At 37.5% G+C, this 24,612-nt stretch overlaps 1 protein-coding gene across 7 annotated transcripts in view; it reads left to right on the forward strand.

Annotated features, from left to right (window-relative positions):
* Positions 1 to 18,049, forward strand: part of LOC140671960 (fibroblast growth factor 17) — a 132,971-nt gene extending 114,922 nt beyond the window's left edge. For all 7 annotated transcript variants that reach the window (XM_072903735.1, XM_072903736.1, XM_072903730.1 and 4 more), the window contains 4 exons: positions 1,167 to 1,212; positions 4,499 to 4,631; positions 11,885 to 11,991; positions 12,593 to 18,049. In XM_072903735.1, coding sequence (XP_072759836.1) covers positions 1,210 to 1,212; positions 4,499 to 4,631; positions 11,885 to 11,991; positions 12,593 to 13,039 — 690 coding nt within the window. In that variant the 5' untranslated portion in view covers positions 1,167 to 1,209 and the 3' untranslated portion in view covers positions 13,040 to 18,049. The remainder of the gene's footprint in view (positions 1 to 1,166; positions 1,213 to 4,498; positions 4,632 to 11,884; positions 11,992 to 12,592) is intronic.
* The last annotated feature ends 6,563 nt before the right edge of the window (positions 18,050 to 24,612 follow it).

The following is a 24,612-nucleotide window of genomic DNA, read 5'->3' on the forward strand; positions in this document are numbered from 1 at the left end:
TACATTGAATTGCATTTAATCGCAATGAAAAAAATTTCGTATCGCGGATTAGGAGTTTCTCGTGAAGAAGGAAAAAAACTGAGAAGAATGTTAAAAAAATCCGATAGCTAAAAAAAACCCTGTAGTTCTCTGTGAAAGGATTTCGTTGAACAGAGACGAAATAAAGCGAATATTTTAAGAGGATTGGGGACGCCAGGAGAGAATGGCATTCCGGTGCATCGAGTGCATTGAGACAGAGTAGGCGGGATGAGGCATGAGAAAGAAAGGCATGTTTGGTCCAGCCTGCGATACCCTGAGTACGGCGAGCCAATAACCCGGCCGAATTAAAGCGGACGGATAACGAGAGCTCGGCCCCGCGATTGTTGTTCACCTGCGTTCTATAACACGAGATGCATTCGCATTACGCAACTGCTTTTGCGGCGGCTTGCCACACGTAGAGGGCTCGTGTGTCTAACTGGGTTATTTACAATCCGCTTTATCGTTATATTCTTGATTTCTATGATTCTCCAATATCTCTCTTTGTCCCACACACGTTGACCTTACGCGGTAAGACAATACGCGGTTCGCGTTTTATTACAGCTGAAAATTATATATATGCAACGATATATACATACATCTAATTATAGGTGTGTAAAATTAATATATTTTCACAATTCTTAATTTTAAAAATTTATGAAATGATTAATTTTTCTGTGTAATTTTAATTTTAAAGAAATCAAAATGTATATTAACATGGTTAATTAAGTATAAATGATGACTAGTATAATTTATGAAACGTATAAATTTAATATACAAAAGTATATTATGTTAATTAAAAGAATATGCTAAAGGATTTAATATGGACACAAGTTAGAATGAAATTTAATACGCGGCATACTTTATTGGCAGTAATGTCTTTTTTTTTAACACCAATTTTCTCGGACATTTTCTCTTATCAATTACAACCGATCAATTGCGTCCTATACTTTCGACATGTGCAGTTGGCAATAGTAATGACTGTACTGCGCGAGTTTACTATATAATCATGTGAAATGTATTTGCATACGAAATCACTTAGAATCGCTGCAAATTGGAATGTACTTGCGATAAAACGGTCTTATCGCGTATTCCAGTTCATATTCCCGGTCGACATATTTAACTAATGGGTGTATTTTTGTTGTTTCTAGGTTACCACAGCTTGCCGTTTTAGCGAAGATTTTGTGCCTCCTGATGGTGAGTAATTTTATAATTTTTTTTTCTAATTATTTAATATTAATAAAAATTATAGTTTTTCTCTATATTTTCAGTAATTATAAGTTTTTTGAGATATCTACGGATATATAATTTTTTATATTATCTTTATACTGTAACTAAACTATAGAAAAAAAAAAAACGTATGGGACTACAATATACTCTATCATATTTATATATTCTTATTTAAAACATTTATGGAGAAAGAAAAATTTAAAAATATTTAAATTATAAAAATCGAGAAGTGAAATGTAATAGACGTACAAGAAAGACCGGTGCATTTATCGCACTATAATTGGTTTGTAATCTTATCTCTGAATGTGTCCGACATTTGTAGCACGAACCAATTGCATAAAGATAATCTGATGATCAATCGACCTAGTTTTCGCAAACGGTAACGTGCGGTGTGAGGTTTGTATCCGAGAATTCCAGCCACAATTTCGCTGAAGCCACAAAATCACCTACTTTGCTCGCGAATGTATGTAAAGATATACGGCAAGCTCTGCAATCTCGCGGGGGTGACTAGGTCAGATCTGAGATATCTCGTGCACGAAGAAGAGGTCAAGACCTGAGAGAATCGCGTGCTGAAACTCGTGCCAAGACTTAAGTAAATCGGCGATTACCGTCGGCACGCACCTTACCTGCCATAGATTAATGATCGGGGCGCTTCCACTCCTACGCGTTTACAACACTGACAATTTATATGGCCGAGGCGGCGCTCGCTGCCGTCTTTGAACTCATCTTAACTCATTGCGGCGCACGTTTAATTCCCCGCTGTGGGCGCCGCGAAGCGCTATAAGTTTTGACGTTGATTTTTAAGTACTTGGCGTTCATTGCGGTACCGCTAGCTTGCCATCGCACTTTGATTAACTGCGTACACGATATATCAAGTTGCTTTTTTTCTTTTTTCTTTCTTTTTTTTTTTTTTTTCTTGAGAATCTCTGTCGTTTCCAAGCGTTTTCTGAATATTTATAACATACGTTTAAACATGTTTTGACTTTTTAATTTTTTCGTCTTATTTATAATTTATCTTTTAAATTTTTAACAATTTAACTGATTTTAGTCAATGGATTAAAAAATAGTGAATTGATTGATAGAACATAAAATAAATATTTTAGACAATTTGATTTGTTTATTTTAATATATCAACATGATTTTCGTTATTAATAAGACAGTTTTTTAAGATTATACCGCATAAATTGTTTAATACCATTTCAGATTTAACTTGTATGACATTCGTTATTTATTATCCTTATGAAATTGATGAAGATCTATCTTTGACTTTCCAATATGATAAGGACAATCTACGCGACAGTCCCATCGCGCGGAGACTTGAATCGTATTTAAATAAGATTTATATATTCTCGATACCGGTCTCGAGCGGTGCAGTAAACGGTTCGCCGATTCAATAAATAATTAAATGGGTGGTCGGCTGAATCGCGAGCGATAAATTTAGATGTCGCCGGTTCGAGTAACTGCCTGGTAAATAGCGCGACGAACATATTCGAGACTATCGCCTTGACGAGACGTTTGCTACGTGAGAATTTAATGAATGGCCGATACATAAAATCGCAAAGCTATTCACTGACGATTGTCATTATCCTTCTTGATTCTCTTTACGATCTAAAAGTCCTGTCGATTAAATGATAATGCGAATATCATGGTGATGACGCGGAATCAATTAGCGCGCCGAGTTTTTATCGATGCGTGTAAGGACGGACATGATTATAATGCGCGCAATATTGCGATGCACTTTATGCACTTATGCAAAATTTGTCGCATGTGACGCTCGTCACGTCGTAAAAAGTTTTGGCGAATATATACGGTAATTATTTAACTTTGGATCTTAAACAATAGAGAGAAGAGGCACGTTATATGCTAGCTGAACTTGTTGTTTGAGTTACACATATATGTACTTATGTACGATCTCAATGATATTAAAAGGTGGATTGTTACAGAACTGCAATAAAATCCTGCAATGTAAATTTAATTACTCTCTGTAACCGATAAGCGTAACTCAATCATTCGCATGTGTATTTGTTATTGTGCGCTTATTATACAATAATATTATTCAACGATATTTACTTGTGATAAATTCTGAAATAATACGCACGAAAAATAGTAGTAATTTACATTAAGAGCAATCAATTTGATATATTATTAATATTTAACTGTAACTGGGAGGAGAAATTTATTCGATATTATAATTTAAATCATACATACTAACGAGTTCTATACGAATTTGATAAATAGATAGATAAAAGAACACGCGTCATATTATGTCTTCCTAATGTCACGTCCATTATATATGTAGATTTATACGTTATTCATTGTGATTGTTCAATAAGCTTTCTGTACGTTTTTACTAACACACATGGCATCGAACATCATAAAATATATGCATCGTCGGCGCCACTTTTGATACAAACGAAACGGTTTCGGTGACTATTAATGTGTTGCTCGTGTTCGCTCATTAACGAGATTTCCGTCATCAACGTGAATGGTATTTCCGAACAGCCAGCACGATGACTTTTCGTTTTCGACACGGCGCACTTTTATCGCACGTTATCCGCCGTACGAGCGAATCAACGAATGACTCGATGTCGTGATATGTGAACCGATCGTAAAAGCGTTCTTCTTAGGCGGCCGTGAAAGAATTTCGGCGTCCTTAACGATTCTCAGTTCGGTCGTTGTTCTGAAAACACGGCACGCGAATTCTTATCTCTCACCAACTCGATCCTTCTATTTAATCGAGAAATCAGCATAAACACGCGAGGGATAATATATAAAACGCGAGTCTCTAATTTTGATCCAAATTGCTTTCTCTGACTGTTTCACGATTTCTTGAATTAACTACTTTTTATATTTACCTTCTTGCTTTATATACGATCGTGCTTACATATGGAATTTTTTTATTTGCATTTGAATAATTTATTATTAAATATAAGAAAATAAAACTGCACGTTCCCGACTAATATAATATCATTAAAATAAACGGGAATTAATATAATATCATCAAAATAAAATAAATAATCTTGAATTCCATTCATTTACAAATCGTACAATATATCACTTGATTTGATATTAAAAATGCTGCGATCCAAAGCATTTGCGATTATATATTTCATTTTCGTTTGTGATTTATTGAGGGACGATTTTTTTATGCATTTTATTAAACGACTGGCGGAATAAAGTACCGAATAAAACAATTTCACGAATGACGTGGCTAAGGAATTTTGAATACACGAATGGGTTCTTGTAATTGCAGGTGGTGATGTGCGGGGCGGTGCCGGCGATGGTGCGCTCCGTGAGTCTCTACTCGACTTGCAGCAGCGGCAATGTTACCGTAATAGGCCGCTCGATCAAAGCCGTGGGCCGCGATGATCACAATGCACCCTACCGTAAGTAAGACCGCAATAATTCTCTAAGTCTCTTATTGCTAATATCATCTAAACGTATGATGAATAAAATATTTTTTGAATGAAGAAAATTATACACACTGTTACGTATATGCGTATATACGTACGCAATTCTCTCAAATACACACTTTATTGGTCTTATTAAAACGTTTTCAATTTTGCGAAAAATCTTTTGTCCATCATGTCTTTATAGTAATTGTAACAAAGGAAGATACTTAATGATCAATTAATAAACCTTTTTCTTTCGTGAAAAAAATTTTTTTCTTATAATATACATATAATGATTTTCTGAGCTTTAATATTATTGATTAATATTATTTAATAATAATCGATTTTTTTTATTTGAAATATATTTATTGGTAACTTCAATTAATTTTAAAGCGAGGGAAATCTTGTTATATTAATGTAATTATCTAGGATGAGCTAATCAAATCTGTTAAATTGATCCTAGTCACCGTCTCGGCGTTTCATTATCGCTTCGATCGATAGTTTCGTATATAAAAGATTTTGTGTGTAATATCCAGGCAAGATGCAACTAAAGAACTTAATTTACTGCGATTCTTATCAGTCGACTTCTGTTGAGGACCTTATCTTTCTCGTGTTCACTAGCGAATGCCTTTATCGCGGAGCTTTTTCGGATGAATCTTCATTTTTATGAACTAATAACTGCAGTTCTATTTTCGCGAATGGAGCATTGAGTGCACAAACGAGAAAGGAGTAAAAGAGGTCCACCGAGAAACCTCGATGAATTACGACGTAATTTTGCTTCGTCTCGATTGTTTTCGACTAGACACTGTTTATCTTTCGTCGTTTGTCCATCGTGCATCGAACTCGCGCTTTTTCCCCTTTCTTTATTTATTGGAATACTCGTTACAAGCAGGTTACAAGGAGTTCAGCTTTACTCGTTAAAAGCTAGGAGGAGAAATTTAATAGACATGCATAGAATATATATATATATATATATATATATATATATATATATATATATATACACGTGTATGTACTTGCTTGTTTTCCACCTGCATTTTATCGCCTCGACATACATTCACCATAATCGCAGCAATGCTTGTTTATGTGTCACGATACATTTACCAAATATTTGTCAGACATTTCGTATCCTTGGCTGATTCACTTAAATCGAGCAGATCGTTAGCACAGGATTGTGATGAATGACGCTTCTCGTGTTCGCTTTACATAACTCACTTGGATAATTTGCCGATGACCTTAATAGTGATCTAAAATTAAGTCTCGTCCAATATAGACGCAAATAGCGACACATATTTCGGAACTTTAAGTTAATAATTTGTAAAGAAAAATGAAAAAAATTTCTACGTTTGCATAATAGTACATATGTATATATATATAATTGCTGTTAATTATTCATCTCACGTGGTAGGATTTTATAATTTTATTTTTAAATTCTATTCTTAAATTTTATTATTAGTATATGAGCTATTAATAAAATAGAAAATTCTACCGTAGCTTAAACTTTATTAACTGCCATATGAATTCATTATCAAAACGCTCTTTTTACGGCGGACTCACGAATTTTTCCGCGGGAATTTGCGCGTGATATCCCAGACAAGACGAGACGAGACGAGACGAGACGAGACGAGATGAGATGAGACGAGATGAGACGAGATGAGACGAAACGAGCGAACCGGGCTGTCCGCCCTACGTACGGCGCGAGTACGAGGCGGTTCCTCTCGAGACGATTGCCGTTGAGGTAGGGGACGAAAGGAAGGCTCGAAAGGAGGGAAGAAGGCTCGCTTGTGCAAACAGAGGAGCCAGTTTTCGCGCCGCATGCTGCGCGCTGCGTCTGCACCTCCCCAAGATCCATCACCTTCGCGTACCTTCTCCTCCTCCTTCATCTCCTGCCCCTTTTTACCTCCTCCTGCCTTGCCTTCTTGCGCGTTTCCCTCTACCTTTTCCCTCTGTGTTACTCTGCTCTCTCTCACCTCTCACGGCACTCAACTGCCGACAACGAGTCTCTCTCCTGACCGGCGATTACTTAAGTCCCTCTCGCGAAGCAGAACGGCGTATGTTGCTGCACCAGGGGATTGAGACACTGTGAGAGCGTCCTTGAAGAGTCGTGTATCAGGCTTTGAGGAAGAATGCGACACGACGAATCTTCGGGAATTTCAAGTCTTTCAAAATTTCATTGCCGTGCTAGTTATAGTTAAATGTCAGCTAACGTGGCTGTCAATGTTTTCTATCGAATAGTACAAACCGTCATACTGTATCCTAATAATTTATTAAATGGAAGTACGATGACTCATTAGATGAGTTATGTAATATATTATGTGGACATATCGTGCAATATTATGCAGTCGTGAAAATAATGCAATAACTATTTGCTGAGTTATTTTTATATACTGGTATAAACAGATTGTGAAAATATGTTATATATTTTTTTTCCTACTAATTCATCGCATTAGATGCGCTTAATATTTCGATCTGTGATTTAACTGCAAGTCATATTCTTAAACATATACAAGAGAATATAGAACTTGAACGCGAGAAAGAAGAAACACGATTAGGAATGATAAGTCATATAATTCAAGTGCGTCAGAAATAACACGATAATTACTATCATCTACAATCAAGGTAAATAATAATTATCGACTTTTCGTTACCACCAGGTAAACACAGCTATGATCGACGTGACACGCTTATAATTACCATGACGTGACATACTTACCGCACATTTAAATGATCTTCCAAAGCGTCTTGCCTGACGTTTAACGTTTCTAAAATCGAACATTTTGCGCGAATTTCAACACGAAAGAGGAAAAGACGGAAAAGGATACAGATCTGTATACAAAAGAAAAAAGAGCCAGGCACGCAAGCCTGGTCGCAAGCACCGATCGTCCGGACTGGAATTTAATTATTCGAGTCGCTGCGGACTGTGATTACCGCGTCAGCCCGATAAACCAGGCTCTTCACCTGTCGCACCTTTGATCTCGTGATACCTCGCGTTGCATTCCCGTCCGTCTTGATGCGCCGGTATTCGTCTACTGTACATCGTCGATGAGTGCGTTCGCATCGGCCAATCGTGCGTTTAGGTGTTAATGACAGGGTCGCTATTATACGCGCGCGCTCATAACGAGTGAGCTGCGCCTCTCTTTCTCCTCCTGCCTTTCCCTTTTGACTTTTTCTTGCGCTTTACACGGTCGGTACCGACCATCTCTCCCTCGCGCGTTGTATTATAGCTTTCATAACGCCGACGCCGCGAAATTGTAGCGACCCAGTGGTTCTCGATCCGGCACGGATCGTTTTACCTCCGTACCAAGGCCAGTATCGTCCCACCAGCTGCATCGACACTTCTTGCGTGGACATGTAATTTATTTTGTTCGATTAATTTAAAAAAAATAGATATAACAGAAATTTTAAGCTTCTTCAATTTATTAAGTTGTGTCGTAGCTTAATTGCGGGATAAAATAGTTTGCACAATTTGCTACATTGTGTTAGAAAAATGCAGGTAGTTGCGAACCTGTAACAAGCGGCGAATTGGTTCCTATATCGCGAGGAGCACGTAGAAGTAATATATGGGATCCATTCTTCTCTCCCTCTATCTTGCTCTTTTCCTCTTACGCGCGCAGGCCCATCCTACTAGTTATTATCCGGGGTAATCGTGCCTAAAAGCCGGTGCCCGCTTTTGATTAAAATTGGCTTTTAATTCATTTGGCAGCCTCTAATCTCGCGGCGGCTCCGATCAGAGGGAACCAGAGCGAAGGCGACGAGCCGGTGTGGAGCGAAAGGGAATAGGGCGAAGGGAGGGAGAGTTGAAGGAGAGAAGACAGAGGTTTGAAGCGAAAAATTTAGTGGCTTCCTCTCTTCATTCTCATACGCGCCGCCGAGCTTGCGAGTGCGCCATGAATAAATTCCAATGTGGCATCTTTCGCCAAGATATATTACGTCGATCGATTGCGGATAGGTCTTGCGAAGGAATGCAGCTCTGCTTCTTACATGCCCTGAATTTTATATTTTGCGAATAGCGTTCGATAGATGCGTCATAGGAATTATGAGAAATACATAATTGTCCATTTAAAATAAAATGATTTTACTTTACACTTATTGTTTTTATAGTAATCTATAGTTTTTGCAAGAATTATTTTTATTGTACAGTTATTGATATAATTTTCTATTTTGTCTCTAATTTAATATCATAGAATTTGGAAATGTAATCACAGAGATATTATTATCCGTCCTCGTATTATCATATTTCTCAATACGATTCTTTGTTGAAAATAATTCTGAATATTTTCGCTGATATCAAGATTTCGTTTATTGTTCGATTTATTGTTCGATTTACATCCTGAAATTTCGAAGAAAGAATTCATTGACCGAGGAGAGATCCATCAAGTAGAAGATTGAAATCAACGTGCTGTAGACGTCTGTCTCCGCGCGTCTAGTAACTTACTAACAAACGCGTCAGCACTCGAATGGCGCGCCGGTCTCACTTCCTTTCTTTGATAACGATAACCATCGCTTCGAGACGAAGCGACAGAGTTTCGCTGTGATTGCTTCGGTCGCCGACGACGATGTCGACGGCGACGAGGTACCGGAAATGTGAAAGTTCGGTAATGGGTAACTGGAGCGAGCAAATACGTACAGCGGACTTTGTGAAACGCGGTAATGTCGTTGCCATCGGGTTGTTATCATCGTATCTTTTTCCGTCGTTGTACCGTAGATGTTGCGTGACGCATATCTAAAATTTCGGTGTCATGAACCGGAAGGAAGAGAGAGAGAGAGAGTATCGGCTCGTATAATTTCTAATTTGTTTGCAACCATCGCGATACTTACATTATCATGTAACGCATATTCTGTAATAACTTGCTATTATAGTTTGCTATGCTCGAATTTTTACAGCTGCATATAATTCACACAATTGGTTCAATAGGCGTAGTTAAATGTTTTAAACTTTTTACTTTAGTACCGATAAATTATTCTCAATTAATAAAGAAATTACTTAACATCTATTACCAATTTTATTGATATTTGTATAAATAATATTTCTTTTTATGATAATAAAAATAAAATTTCAAGGTTTTATCTTTATTAATTAAATTATCATTTGATTGATCGCGAGCAATCGGCAAGAAACATGAAAATATTTTGATCAAATATTTGATCCATTAAAATTATTAAGTATCGTACCTCTGCATCATATGATTGATAGATTATTTGAAAAAATATTTATTTATATACAGATGTCTTTTACTCATAAAAATTTAAACTTTTATAAAAATTTTTATTAATAAATGAAAGAATATGTATATGGAACTTTTCCTTCTCGATAATTTTTATTATGAAATATTTTGGTTGCTAATACAGTTTCTCATATACGAAATAATCTATTCTAAAAATGCTGTGTTTATCTTAACATCTATCTAAATTGCAAAATAATTGTAAAATATTTCCTGATTAATCAATCAGTTCTTTTGAAATACATCTTTCGATTATAGCATCTATCAATCAGCACATCAATATTCAAAAGACTTCGGTTGTCACTTTTAAGGATACATAATCACGTAGATATTTCTCACGTAACTACCTCAAGCATAGAACAGAAGGGACAATTATTTGTCCTCTTTAACGATACTATCGGAATTGACGCTTCATTGCGAGGTAAACCTAATTAATTAGCGTAAGTGACGTAATTAATTGGAGCAGACTGCACACTGTAAGCGGCTAGTGAAACAGCAGTTTGAGATTAAGTCCTCTCTCTGTCCTGTCGCTTTTTTCGTCTACGCAGAGCTGTGGAAGGCGAATAAGAGAAAGAGACATAAGCAGGAGGAAAGGGAGAAAGAAAGAGAGAGAGAGAGAGAGAAAGAGATAGAGAAAAAAATAGACTGGTGAGCCGAAGAAGGGCTTTACGAGGCAGTTCGGGGACATTCTTGATTTCGATGTTGGAAGGGCATCCGACGAGAACCACTTGAATTTAACGAGGCTCCGGCAAATGGGCCACCCTGCAGACTCACCTTCTTTATTCTTTCTATACTACTGAAGCTCATGCCGCACTACTAACCCACGGACAAACACTCGATCCCAAGATTGCGCCTTCCGTCAAAGTTTCCGAGAAACGTTGCGATCGGCTTTAGACAAACCTATCAGCGAAAGGACAAAACTTTTCCCTTTCTAAGTTTGATTCTTTTCTCATTACGATTCTCTTACGTACTCTAACACATGTCGGAAATAGATTCTTTAAAGCAGTATAAACTCTTTCTCTCTCTCCCTCTTTATAGACTTTTGATTTTAATTGAAGAGTAAATGCTTCCACGAAGATGCTTATAGCATAAAACAAGTTTATTTTAATATGTACCACAAATAAATACAGATATAAAAATATTATCTGTTACATTCTCGTTGTTGTAAACTGCGAGAATAAGAAAGCAATCGAATTTCCATCGCTTTTAATCCAGTTTTGACGTTTTACTGCAATGTGTGAGCATATTGAATTAGATGTTTCTCGCACTAGAAATAAAGAGGAAAAGCAGGGGAAAAAAAACATTCGATGCGCACCTGTACCCGGTCGGTCCCTTTTTTTCTGTCCATCCGGCAGACAAAGGGTGCCTGCTTCTCGCTCGACAAAATTTCGTAACACCAGGTAGGAAGGGTGGAGGGAAAGAGATGTGAAGACACGCGGAGCGAGAAAGAAAGACGGCGCTGGCTACGGTGCAACGTGCACTTCGGGGTCGAGGCACGACAGGATCCGCTAAGTGGCAAAGCACACACCGGACGGTCTGTGCCTCCTTCATTAGCACCAACTAGCCTCGGCGGCGGGCTTAGCCGAGTCTTTTCTTCTTTTCTCGATGCCGAAGAAACGCCTTGGTAGAGGGGCTCCGGCGTCGTTGTAGGTACAACTCGCGCCATAAACCTCGACGAGGTCTCTTCTCGGAAATATGCCAGCGCGCATACCGAAGCACAAAACGGTTCGCTTTGTGCATCCTGTCGCTTGTCCTCCGAGATCGAAGCTGGTAGAAATTGCAAGGGTTTTTCAAAGTCTCTCGGGTTCTTCCGAGTCATTCTTATTCGAGTTATTTACAATGCATATTGCTTTACGCGAAGTTTCCCGTTATTTTCTCTCTTCCATAAAGAGAGAAAAGGATTTTGAAAACGATCTTTAAAATTGCATAATAAATTTTATATCGAATTTTTATTTAAATATAATAGTTTATTACTGATGTTATTATTGATGTTTCACGGCTTCTTTCTCTTTTTGCGTGTTACAGAGAAACTCACCACACAATCGGAAGATTTCAGTAGGAAGCTGTACATCTTTGCGGAGAAGAGCCAACGATACATTTGCTTCAATAAACGGTGGAAACTTGTCGGCCTGGTAATTACTCGCCTACCAATTAGTAGACATACTTCATCATCCCGAGTGAGCGAGTAGATTTACACGCACTGGTAAACGCCTCGTATTGCACTGTTCGTAAATTTCTATTCATCACTTATATGCGGGGCTGTAATTTAGAAATTGGATTATTAACAGTCTGATGATTTAAGGCTTCAACGTTTACGACGTATATTACAAGCTTTAATTTTACTTGATTCATCGTGCGTTAAATTTACCGCTCAATTTCCTGAATCCGTCTTGAGGGTATCCTCGAATAATTATTGTTTATTTAATTTTCAATTTCGATCGATTCATTAAACAATAACTCCCAAATTCTAAAAAAAAAAAAAAAAAAAGTGTAATTCTATTGACTCATGTACTCTTAGATTTATAAATATTTTAAATCTTTTGCAGTCTTATATATTCTATATTATAATAAAAGTTAAAAATTTTAAAAATTTTTTGAATAAAATTTATCACATTTTTTTACGATTGAAAAAAACGATTGATATTTAATATCCATTTCATATGTTATCTCAAGTTGCAAAAGATTGAAAAGCAGCAAATAGTATATCACGAACCGTTGACTGTTTATTTCCAGCCTAAGAAGCAAAAGGGACCGATGTGTCAGTTTTACGAAGTATACAACGGCTCGTATCTGAGGTACAGGAGCGTGGTCGACGGTTCGCGGTATATCGGCTTCAACAAGTTCGGTAAGCCGATGAAAAATCCCCACGGCAGACAGGAGTGCTTCAACTTCATCAAGTACAACCCCCACGCCGACATAAACCACCACAACAGCCTAGTGAACGCGGAGATGGGCGGTATGGAGCCGCGGGAGCCGTACGTCGTCTCGAGGAAGCCATCGCCGGTGATGAGGGCCACGAAGAATTCCCTATTGCAGGCCGACAGTGCGAGGCAGCACGCGCACACGTCCACGCATCGCCATCGACATTCGAATCGTTGGAAGATGCGGCAGGACGGAGCGGACTCGGGGCCCCGGAGACGGCACGAGAGTCGCCTCCTCGTCGAGGCCAGCAAGTATTGAGCCGCGTGCGAGCTCGCCGATCAAGACTGCCTCCTCCATTACCCCGTGAGAACCTGAGATCAGACTGCCAAATACGCTGGTGGACCGCTCGTGGTCGGGATGTCAGGAGCCCACTTAACGGCGCCTCGTGAGTCGCGACTCGAAGCACCACGTATTCGTTCGAATTCGGTCGGCGAATCGAGAGCGTGGACGCGGCTCGCAACTGTGTGAGAGAGCGCATACCCACACACCCACACCCACACACGCCTTATAGCTGCGCCCGTTCAGTTTCCGTTTCCGCCCGGTGACGTTTCCGCGGCGGGAACGGGTGTCGTCGTCGTCGAGAAAGCGTCCGCTAACATAAGATCGAGAGGGAGACGCGAGACGACGTGGAAGCGTGAGCGCGCGAGTTCCCGCCCGACGAAGCTATCTCAATTTCACGCGGTTAAGTTCGATTTACACTTGCCCCGACTGACCCCTTCAGGCAAGTATGTACCTCGTAACAATAAGAGTTTTTTTCTAATCATTGATTACGGCGCCTCGTGAGTTTGTTTCGCGCGCGGAATCGTTCGTTATCTCTCTGTTCTTGTCTCTTTTTTATACCACATACACATTCATTCTCCCTCTTTTTCTCATTCTATCGATCTATCTATCTATCTATTTATCTTTCTATCTAGCTATCTATTTACTTTTCTTAATCTTGTGACGAAGCGTAGCCACGTAGTACATATTTCTTTCACATTTCGATGCTGCGCGTCGCCATAAACTGTGCGATACCAGTCATGTAAATTCGTTTAAACCCCATTATTTCCCAATCGATCGTTTAATGCGAATGGAAGGAATTCACGTCGTATAGAAAACGCAACCGAACGGCTGCTGTGCTTCGAGCGCGGTCACTGGCCCGCGATGGTAGCGCAAAAAGACGCGCGGACGACGCACGCCGATGGACATGTCTTCTCGACTTGCCCGACAAACGTAATCCGTCTTTCGGAGATATCGTGAAATATTAAATTATTAATATACACACACTCACACATACATTGTATATATATATATTTTTTTTTTTTTTCCGAAATATTTTTAATCTAATTCTCGCAAACTTAATTCGCTCAAATATGTGATATTGATAAAAAATTCGATTAAATGCCCGACATGAACAATTCGATATCTCAATATATTAAATCTTGTATGAACAAAGCAGAAAGGAAATAGACAGAATTTTCTTTATATTAAATAATTAAACTGACGCACCAATTCATTAATTCGGCTCTTCTTCCGTAATAAATTTATGCGCGATGTGCATAATAAAAGGATCACGATCTCCGGTACGGTTCATTATTTTGTGAATCGAAGCCAGGAACGTTGTCGGCGCTGGTCCAGCGAAGAAATATTTGTCACGTTGCGGACGCTCGTACGTCGTCGTTCTTACGCCCTCCTGCGCAGTTAGAGCTCACGCCGCGCAAGACTCTCTCGCTCGCTGTGCTAATTACGCCGCCTAACGTAGCGTGCGTGCGTGCCTGCCCGCGTGTATGAATAATGTGTGCGTGCCTGCCTGCGTGTCCGCGACGCAGGCCTCACCGCCGCCGACGCACAAACTCGTGGCACGATCGATTACGAACGTGCCGAGTATATGATGACGACCGACGACAGTTCTCCGAGTTTTTCTTTAATAATCTCCAAGCTTTTATTTTCACTTGGGTCGTCGATATTTCGGCGATATTTCACGGCGACGATCAGTTTTATATATCGGGATTCTATCAATATCTTTGAAGATTGATAACGATGTCATTGCGCGTGGCTTTGAAAATATAAGAAACACAATGTTTCAGATGCGGGACATTTGAAGGCTTAATGTAAACAAGGCTCGAGAAATGAGCGTCATGTTTTCAAAAAAAAATTACTTTTGTATTTATAAGAGCTCTCTATATTAATATATTACAGCAGAAAGCTGTATACGTAATTTTTGAGAATTCTTATGAGATACGCAATAAAAAGATAAAGAGTATATTTCTATAAAATGACATCGATCGAACTATCGATATATATATATATATTTTCTAAATAATTTCACGTGAAATCTATCTCGAAACACCTTTTCCTTTCAAGCATTCGGACAACGGCGATCGGTTGGAAACTGCATGTTTGTGCGCGAGCATATATTATATTTGTGTGCATTTTGCGTGCATACGTATTTCGCCTCCGGAACGCGTGTGAATGCGTGTAATATATAATGCATTACCGTTAATAAACTTAATCTTTAGAATGCTATCGCAGACTGTATTATTAGGCTAGGTACATGAATATATGACGCGGTGGCGACTCGACGAAGGGAACCTAAGGGACGCTGAGTTCTTTGCGAGAACGTCTTGTGTGATCTTATTTTTCGCTTCTATTTTCCGACTGGACGCCGTCCTTGCGCGTCGCGCCGATTTTATCTTCTACAGGACACAAGAAAGGCACCCTGGGGTCATCCATTTTCGCAGATTCGCCACATAAGGAGCGCCTGTTCCCTTTCCCCTTCAAAGAAAAAAAAAGAGATCACTCCCTATAGGTAGCTTATTTATTGAAATCATGTTTAGGTACTACGGAAGCCGAAACGCCCGAGAGACTCTTCGTTGTCCTTGTACGTATATATATATATATATATATATATATATATATATATATATATATATATATATATATATATATATATGTATATGTATGTATGTATGTATATGAAGATATGCGCTGCTCTCTTTTTATCGTTTTCACCGTTGCTCATCGTTTTCCTCTTTTCATTCTTTTCTCTTTTCTTATCAGTCACATTCCTCAATTATCATTTCGCGCAACATTATTTCGTCACAACTATGTGTGAATCGTTTGATACGATGTTACTAATTGTTCGCTCGAGAGTATTTCATCGGCTTTTAACTTATTTATACTTTTTTCTTGGAAAGATATTTTTGTATTGTAAATTCTTTTCATATGTAAAAAAAGTAACGATTAATTATGCATTTACATTTATACGCACGTATATTGTTGTAAATTCTAACAAGGAGTAATATTCCAATTATACACACACATATTATCAAAATGTTAATTACCCTGTTTGAATAACTAAATTTATTTAAAGACATATTTTATTTTTTCTGCGTTCCTTCACTCGTTTCGCGATTATTAAAACACGCTTTTCACACAAAGTCTGAAAAATACTCAATATTTGATTAATTTAATTGCATATGAGTGGCAGTGCATAGAAAAGCTTATTCCTACGGATGTTTGTATGTGTGTTAAAAAAAAAACAGTAGAAGCAATATGCACGTAGTAACGCCACGTTTCGTACAACGAATAAAAAAAAAAATTAATTTTGTAATACATTCTTAATAAATTAGGCATTTATTTCTTTGGGAACAACAATTTTTATATTCTGGGATCTTTATTTGCTTTCTTTATCACAGACTGCTTTTAATTGTATTAAAGTCTTAAACCTTTCGGTGAGATTCGTTATCGGCACGTGGCGAGTGCAAGCTAAGCACGATAAGATGTCGCGTGTAAACAGAAAATAAATGCCAGCAGCTGACCATGAGAAAGGCATATAAAATCCGACGCTTATAATTTAATAACAGATAACTAATCTAAAAAAACGTATATGTATTGTATTCTAATATGGGTATTGTAACTCCACCTTTAAAAAATTAACCAACTCGTTTTGTATGTGTAAGCCTAGCGTCACGTAGCGACGTGCAGAGAATCACCGCGGCGTTCACGGCGATGTGTAAAAAAAATGATAGAATAATTTTTATGGAGTTTGCGAGTCTCTTCGAAAGCGAGATATGTCACTGTTGTTCTGCATATATATATATATAAATATATATGAATATATATATATATATATAAATGAAGAAAAAAAGCGATTTCCCGACCAGCGTCATTCTCGCGATCTCATCAAACTATTCGTAATCGAGTCTCGTTTTGGTATTAATTTTGGGATTGAGAAAAAAATTTAATTCTTTAAGAAAAGAATCAATTCTTTGTTTGACATTCGTTTGTTTATACATTTTTATATATTAGCAAGAATTTTCATTGGTTTTTAAACTCTGTTAATAGTACGTAATGTTGTCGATCGTTTTATCATTTACCTGACTCGATTATGAGCAGATTATCATTCATCTATCCTACAAAACCTCCTTTTTTTTACATCCTCACGAACCAGAAAACGGTATGAAACGAACAAAACACAAGAGATGAATCTGACTCTACCCCTCCCTATAGATAGATAGTATACATAACAAATAAAAATAAAAAAAGAAAAAGGTAAAATATAAATATTATATATATATAAATAAAAATATATATATGAAAGATGATGTGTATTGTAAGATATTTAATACCGACTTGTCTTAGGCACACCCGATGACGATCGATAACAATGAAACGATGATAATAATTATTACGATGATTGTTGTATAACGAACGACGACGATGATGATATTCTACACTGTAATTCGCGTTGTAATATAGAGGCCCACCCGTTACCTACTAAATCGATGTATCGATGTACCCCGGCCGTGCTGTGCTCATGTGCACGCGTCTCGAGGGGATGACCGATCGAGAGAGAGAGAAAGAGAGAGAAGACTTGCAGGTGCTTCGCGCTTTGGACGACGGCCAATTAGCCGAATTGAGATTTTTCTACGAGAAGGACCGGGAGCCACTTTCGTAACTGGCCGACGTTCAACGAGCGTTGCATCCCGGATTGGAGAAATTAGATCGGTTTTGATTGCGCCTTCGCGCTGCTCGGCGTTAATCATCTTGGATGTAGCGCGAAAGACACACACGTACACATGCGCGCGCGCGCATCACACATACACACACGCACACACGTTTTATTTACGATGCGCAACAGTCTTACGAACGAGCACAGCACGCCCGGCAGCAACTAGCAATAATATAACATTCCAACTTAAATCGCATACGTACTGCGAATTCTAATAATGTGTGCCGCCGTACGAGAGAGAAAAACACTGTCAAATACACGCTCATACACTGCTATTCGTCGTATTTATTATCATACCGACTTCTTATCCTTCTAATGGCTATAATCCTTAAGTCCGCATGCAAAACGACAATATGAAGAAACGGTAGCTAAACCAGTCTCTAGAGCGATAAAGTAGCATACGATTTGGTCCAACGAGTTATGCAAACAGCAGAAATGTTTGTAAAAAAACAAGACGGGTTTGTATAGCGCCCGTAACGTAGTTAATCTTACATTTCTCTCCCCAAAGTGTTTAAGAATCTGTTATGATAGCCGTTAGATAACTTGTTTCTTTTTAGAAGAGAAAAAGCACGTCACTACGTATTTATTTTTAACAATTTTATAAAGAGGCGTTATATACCTATTCATCTCAAATTCGTTATATAATAGAATGGCAAACATTATTGTTATAGATTTTTTTACAGCACCGAAGAAGGAGAATGTTCCAGCATCGTGAAAAAAATTCAACTTCACAGGGAACGCCGAATTTTTACCGGTCATGGATTTGTGTGAGACTCTCAATATACTTATCCATCCACTCGAGCCGTCTCGAGATGGAAAGCTAAAATCAAACACATCAAACACGTTCTGACGGCGGCGGCAACACGATCCGACCGAGAGGTTTCTCTATTTGCAGCGATGGTTGAGAAAGAATCAGGATTTTTTTCTACATACATATACAGGAAGAGAGAGAGAGAGGGGGGGGGGGCAGTCGTAAAAGAAAAATATGTTGGTGAATCTCGTCTCTGCCTAAATCTCGAGCTATATTTCTCATAAATCTCGCTATCTCTCATATGAGTGTTTAACTTAAAAATCGGCTCGTTAAAATCGCTGTGAGTTGCAGCACCCTCCTTATCCTTACACAAAGTCTACCGTTTCGTTTTCCTCTCGTCGTCGAATCTACCCCTTTTCCTTCCTCCGGACCCTCTACATCAACGTACATTCACGCGTCACCGGGTAGGTTGACAATGTTCTATGGTGCGTAAGTTCCCGCATCTAGATCCCAAGATTATCTTCTTCGGCGTGCGGCTTTCGTGCTCCCCCATCGGAAACTCTATCTTACCGGATAATGCCTGCAATCCGCTTTCGTCCGGATGCGGCGGATTGGTGTCCCAAAATTTCACACGAAATGCACGCACCAGTCGACAGTACGATAAATAAATCATTTAAAATCTACATTTATGAGATTCCTGTGATTGAATATAAAATCTATGTCATTTGAGATTTTATTTTTGTTTCTAGCTATTTTTTTATTCACTTAGCCGGTTATGTATTTATCTATGTAATATATATTTTTAAATGTGTTTCACAAATAGAAAGATGCAGGTGCATACTGCAATGTTAAATATTCTACACATTCCTATTTTAATATTTAATAATAATCAAATAATATAATAAATGTTATATACGATAATTACGCAATTATCATGTATGTATAATAAAATTTATTGTACTTATTATATTAACTTGAATAAAATAAATTCATTTAATTTATAAACTCTTTGAGACGTTTATAAATTAAAAATTATTTATATTCTTTAATATTGAAACATGCGATGTTTTGTTAGTTTGACCTTATTAACGATTCGGAATGCACAGTATTTTTTTGTAATATTTGTATACGACGTGAAAACGAGTCAGAGATGAGCATCGTGAACGGTTCGTGGATTCACAAATGCGGCGAAGCGATGGCGTGCCGTTGGCGGTATGCCCGCGCGAGAAGAAGGTCCAGCGCGCAGCCTCCAATTAAGATCTCTCAATTAGCGTATCTTATCGCGCAGTTGCTTATCTGCCCGGCCTGTCCTGGACAGGTTCCCGGAGCGTTTCTTTCTCAGTACGGCGCGTTTCTCCGGTCCCTGGACCAGTCTCTGGATCGGTCGGTCTATTTCTCGGGCGTTGCTTCACCTGCTTGCACGCGTGCGTTTTGTGGCCCGCAGCGATGCCGCCTTCGTTAAATCGAGTACCGTCGCACCGGGAGAATATTAAGTCAGCGATCGTTAGAAGAGATCCTATCCACACGATCCTATCCAGTCCTCCTGTTCAGCCGCTACCAGCTGCGATCTCTACTATTTCGTAAGAGGTTTCACGGGAGAGGCAGATACGCCGCTGCGCTCTTGGATGTATCTACGCAATTAGACGCGCGTGTACGCTTAATTATCCTGCGTGTCGAGCGTTTATTAGACTTTGAAACGGTTATTCCTAGTCGAATTAACGAACGTAACTTCGCGCGTATAACTTGACACATTATTAGTCGCTGCGGGAACGAGCGTGGTGTGCTGCTTCTAATATCTGAACACATAAATGCATTACACAATTATCGTATATAAGCATAATCCCTGTTCTATTTGCCAAAGATAAATTATATTAAATGTTATCTTTTAGTATTTATCGAATGATGTAAATTTGTTTGGAATTTACAATCGATGTATTGTTCGATTTTTCTTTCTATTGAGTACCCATATTGTTAAAAATTAGAACGATTTCCGGTTTATATTCTTTTTGCATACCGGGTTTCTTCTGAACGCCTCCATTTAAAGAAGTTTTAAAAAAGGCGGTTGTTCTGATCTTTCAAAGAGGAATGACTTGACGTCCATTCAGTAAATTGACCGCTAGGGAAACGGTGGGGTCCGAAAGAACAGTGACAATCTGAGAAAATAGGGGATGAATGTGTGTGTGTGTGTGTGTGTGTGTGTGTGTGTGTGTGTGTGTGTGTGTGTGTGTGTGTGAGAGAGAGAGAAGACTAAACTTCTGAAAAGGGACCGGATAGAGGAAAGAGAAAGGATTCTGTTTTCCATACTTGGGTGATCTCTAGCAGTTTCTTGCAAAGAGCATGTCGTATAATCAAAGTACCCGAACATCTACAGCCGCGTGAGCGTTTTGATTTTGACAAACTCTGCAGAAAAGTTTAATACATTTTACAAATATTTAATCATATATAATCCTATACGAATTTTATAAGCTGCTATATTTCCACGTAAATTTATATATGATATCTACGGATATCATTATTAAATTTAAATATCTTATTAATATTGATTATCATTTAAAATCTTTGAATTATTTTTTCATATAAAATCCTTAATTTATTTTACGCTTTCGTATATTTTTTTTTTATATTCACAGGAAGTGAAATACTAAAAAATGCGAAGAACTGAAGAAGAAGAAGAAGAGCTGCTATTGCTCTAGAGTAACAATAAAGAGCTGACCTCGGTAAATATTCGACAGAGACAGCTTGCCGTATTGTGTCACCTCGACCTCTCTTTTAATCGCTGCGATTTCCGTCGTGTCTGAATTTATGTGCGGACTTGCCGGGTGGTCACGCAACGCCCTTCGAAGAAAATCGAGGAAATTCCATGTCGATTTTTCGCGCGTTTACGCCCCTTCGCTTAGCTCACATGAGCAACGGAAGCACCAGGTGGACTTTCACTCGGTTTTTCACCCTTGGTGTAGCCCGATTCTCATCCGGGTAAATGCGACCAGTATTCGATTCTTTAGATGATTCGAATAAACGGTTGCCCATGCCTGTGTGAGATCCTTTGTTATACGCTTTACTATAGACACCGTTCTCAAATATGTTTCAAATTTCACTTACAAAGGAGATTTTAAATATATATTGCAAATGTCCTTATCTTTTCATAGCGCCGCTATAATACGCAATAATAAATGCGATAATATAGATAATACGGTGTAGAATATAAATATTTTTACGTAATTAATAGTCGAAAATATTTACCAACGTATTATATTGTTTAACGTTTTATACTGTTTTTCGCGGCGGAATTTATTAAACTATCATTAATATTTTTTTATACTTACAACTTTTACATGTTTTATTTGGATAAGGTATATGTATATATTGACATGTATTTATAATAGAACGTGAAACAATTAATGTATCAACAATTGATATATTCAAATGGAATGACAATGCGTGAACGTGCTTAAATATGTACATTCGAGTGTGCTTGTTTAAATCGTTTTTATTCAATCATTAAATACCACGAGATGCGACATCGCATCTATCAATTCCAGCATTTACACTTTCCCTGAAATATCGAACACGTCCGCGTATGCGTATAGAATTTACCTCATCAATCTGTTATTGATGTGTGGCTATCGATTAACTGCGGATAAATCTTCGAAAATCGTTGGAATCTTGTGATCGTGTTGCTACCGGTTTGCCTTAATTGGACCAAGCATATAAATGTGAATCTACCGCTTTTTCGGTGATTGGTCTTATCGGTTCATTATCCGTAACATTGGCTACTCCCGTAATCGGAAATATCGTCGATCCTAAATGATTACACGAACGTAGAGGTAAAAGATGGAGAGAAAAAAAAAAATAGAAAATGAGGAAAAGAAGACAACTCGTAATTTTGAACAAAGCCCGATAAGATCGTTGATGCCCGTTAAAGATTGATCTGTTAAATCGATAACGTAAAAAAATACGCTTTTCAGCCGTGATTGATTCTGGAAAGGATTTTAATGACGGTTTAGATTTGAAGTTAAAAAGATGAAAATTTTAGTACCCGCATAAGTGAGATAGCCGTTGATGTAATATCGAGTGTATAATTACAATTTTTAATAAAAAATAGAGTTGCATAATGTAATTAAAAATTGATTGTCAACTAAAAAAATGGATATTTTTTTATAAAATTATAGTCTTGTATATTATAATAACAATATGAAATATTATCTATGACATCATTATAATGATAATGAGTTTCTGTTGATTCGCGCTGATGATTTATGACATTTATTTACGCGATGCGAGAGAACACCAATAAAATTTGATTCTTCATTAGTCATCATATAAGGCGAGTATGACAAAGTGTTTTATTGATCATTATCACATGAGTTATTTGAAATGTTATGATAGTTGAAAATTTAACACACATGACATAATGATCTAGAGATAAATAAATCATCGACTGGCATTATTCATCCAAGTAATATGTGACATCGTGTGACAAACATTTTTAAAAAAGGTTATTTGAACTGTCATGAGATAATGCTTGTTCCGCCCAATAGCTTGTTTCAGAAACATTTTGTTTGATACATTTGCAAATTTATTAAATTTATCATTTAAAGACAAACAAGAAATTATCAATGACTAACTGTTACAGTATTAAAACTCAAACCGTATCCTACGAGTAAGTATATACCCGGTTTCCTCAAGTGAATCTTTTTCCTGATTCCGCAATTTATCTTATCGTCGTTTTATGGCGAATGTAATTTCACGGAGAGACACTCTCGGAAGTGATACGAGAGAGGTCGTCATGAGCTTCTGCATTGGCACTCGCACAGTAGAGACAGGTAATTGTGCGCTACTTTACGAGGACGATAAGTTAAACCGGTGCAAAAACTAATACCCGGCAAATAACAGGCATTACTTATACTTATACACCGGTATATAGTCAGGGCGTCAAGCCCCTGGGCCAAGAGGCCCCGGCTGATATTGCATTACGCCTGCATGACATATGCATTCGCGTCTTTTACAACTTTTGCACTCGTGACAGCTACCATGCATAAAAGTATACGTAGAAAGGTATTTGCTATATTGATGGCATGCGTTCTCGTGTTACTGAGTTCACGATGACGACAGAAAATACAAAAGGACGAGAAAGCTATCGATTTTTATCTCTCATTTTCTGTCGACCAAGAATTGCGCTACTTTATTTTCTTGTTATGGTTAAATTACTATTTATTCTTGTTTAACTTTTATGAATATATACTACACTTGTAATATATAATTATATAATATTTTAGTTTGAAATATGTAGAAATTAATTTGTAACACTTGTAAGAAGAATCGAAAATTTATAAATTATTAAAATATTTGTTATATATATATATATTTATGACATTATATCGTCAAAAATCAAAGGTCAGGAAAATTGAAACTGATTTTGAAAGAATTATGTTGGAATATGAAATGGTTTGAAAAGAAGTCAACAGAGTCGACTTTATAGAGAGCTCTAAAGGCGGAACCGCAACAGACTCGAAATTCAATGAGTATTATGAAATTTCTTGCTGGCGTCAGCTGATTTTATCGACATTTTGCCAGTCACCCTGAACGGGATAAAGAACTTACGTGAAAAGATTCTTTTTCCTGGCTAATAATAAAGCAATCTATGATTTGAATCTTGAAATTTTTGATCTGTCTTTTTATAGAAAAAAAAATACTCGAAAAACCAATATTATTTTTAAAATGCAGTATTTCTTTCCTATATTTTATTGTCACCAGAGATTCATTTCTTAACAAATTTAAATAATTTAATGCCTTATTATTTAATGCAAAATAAATTATTTTGTAATGTTATAAGGCATTGCTTTAACACAATTTTCAATATGCTTAGACATTAATAAAATATGCAATATACAGAAGAACAATTGCATAACTATTACGCACAGATCATAGAAAGATATCGCAAAATTCTAACAAATATCTATCTATTTATTCGATCGATCGTAAGAATAGAAAATATACGAGGTTACCTGTGATGTTGATATCAACCAAGAATTGGTCAAAAGTATCGTTTCCACGATAACGCAATCGATGGCATAATCCATAAAATAG

The sequence above is a fragment of the Anoplolepis gracilipes genome, chromosome 12, assembly GCF_047496725.1.
Source record: "Anoplolepis gracilipes chromosome 12, ASM4749672v1, whole genome shotgun sequence".
In the NCBI taxonomy this organism is placed as follows: domain Eukaryota; kingdom Metazoa; phylum Arthropoda; class Insecta; order Hymenoptera; family Formicidae; genus Anoplolepis; species Anoplolepis gracilipes.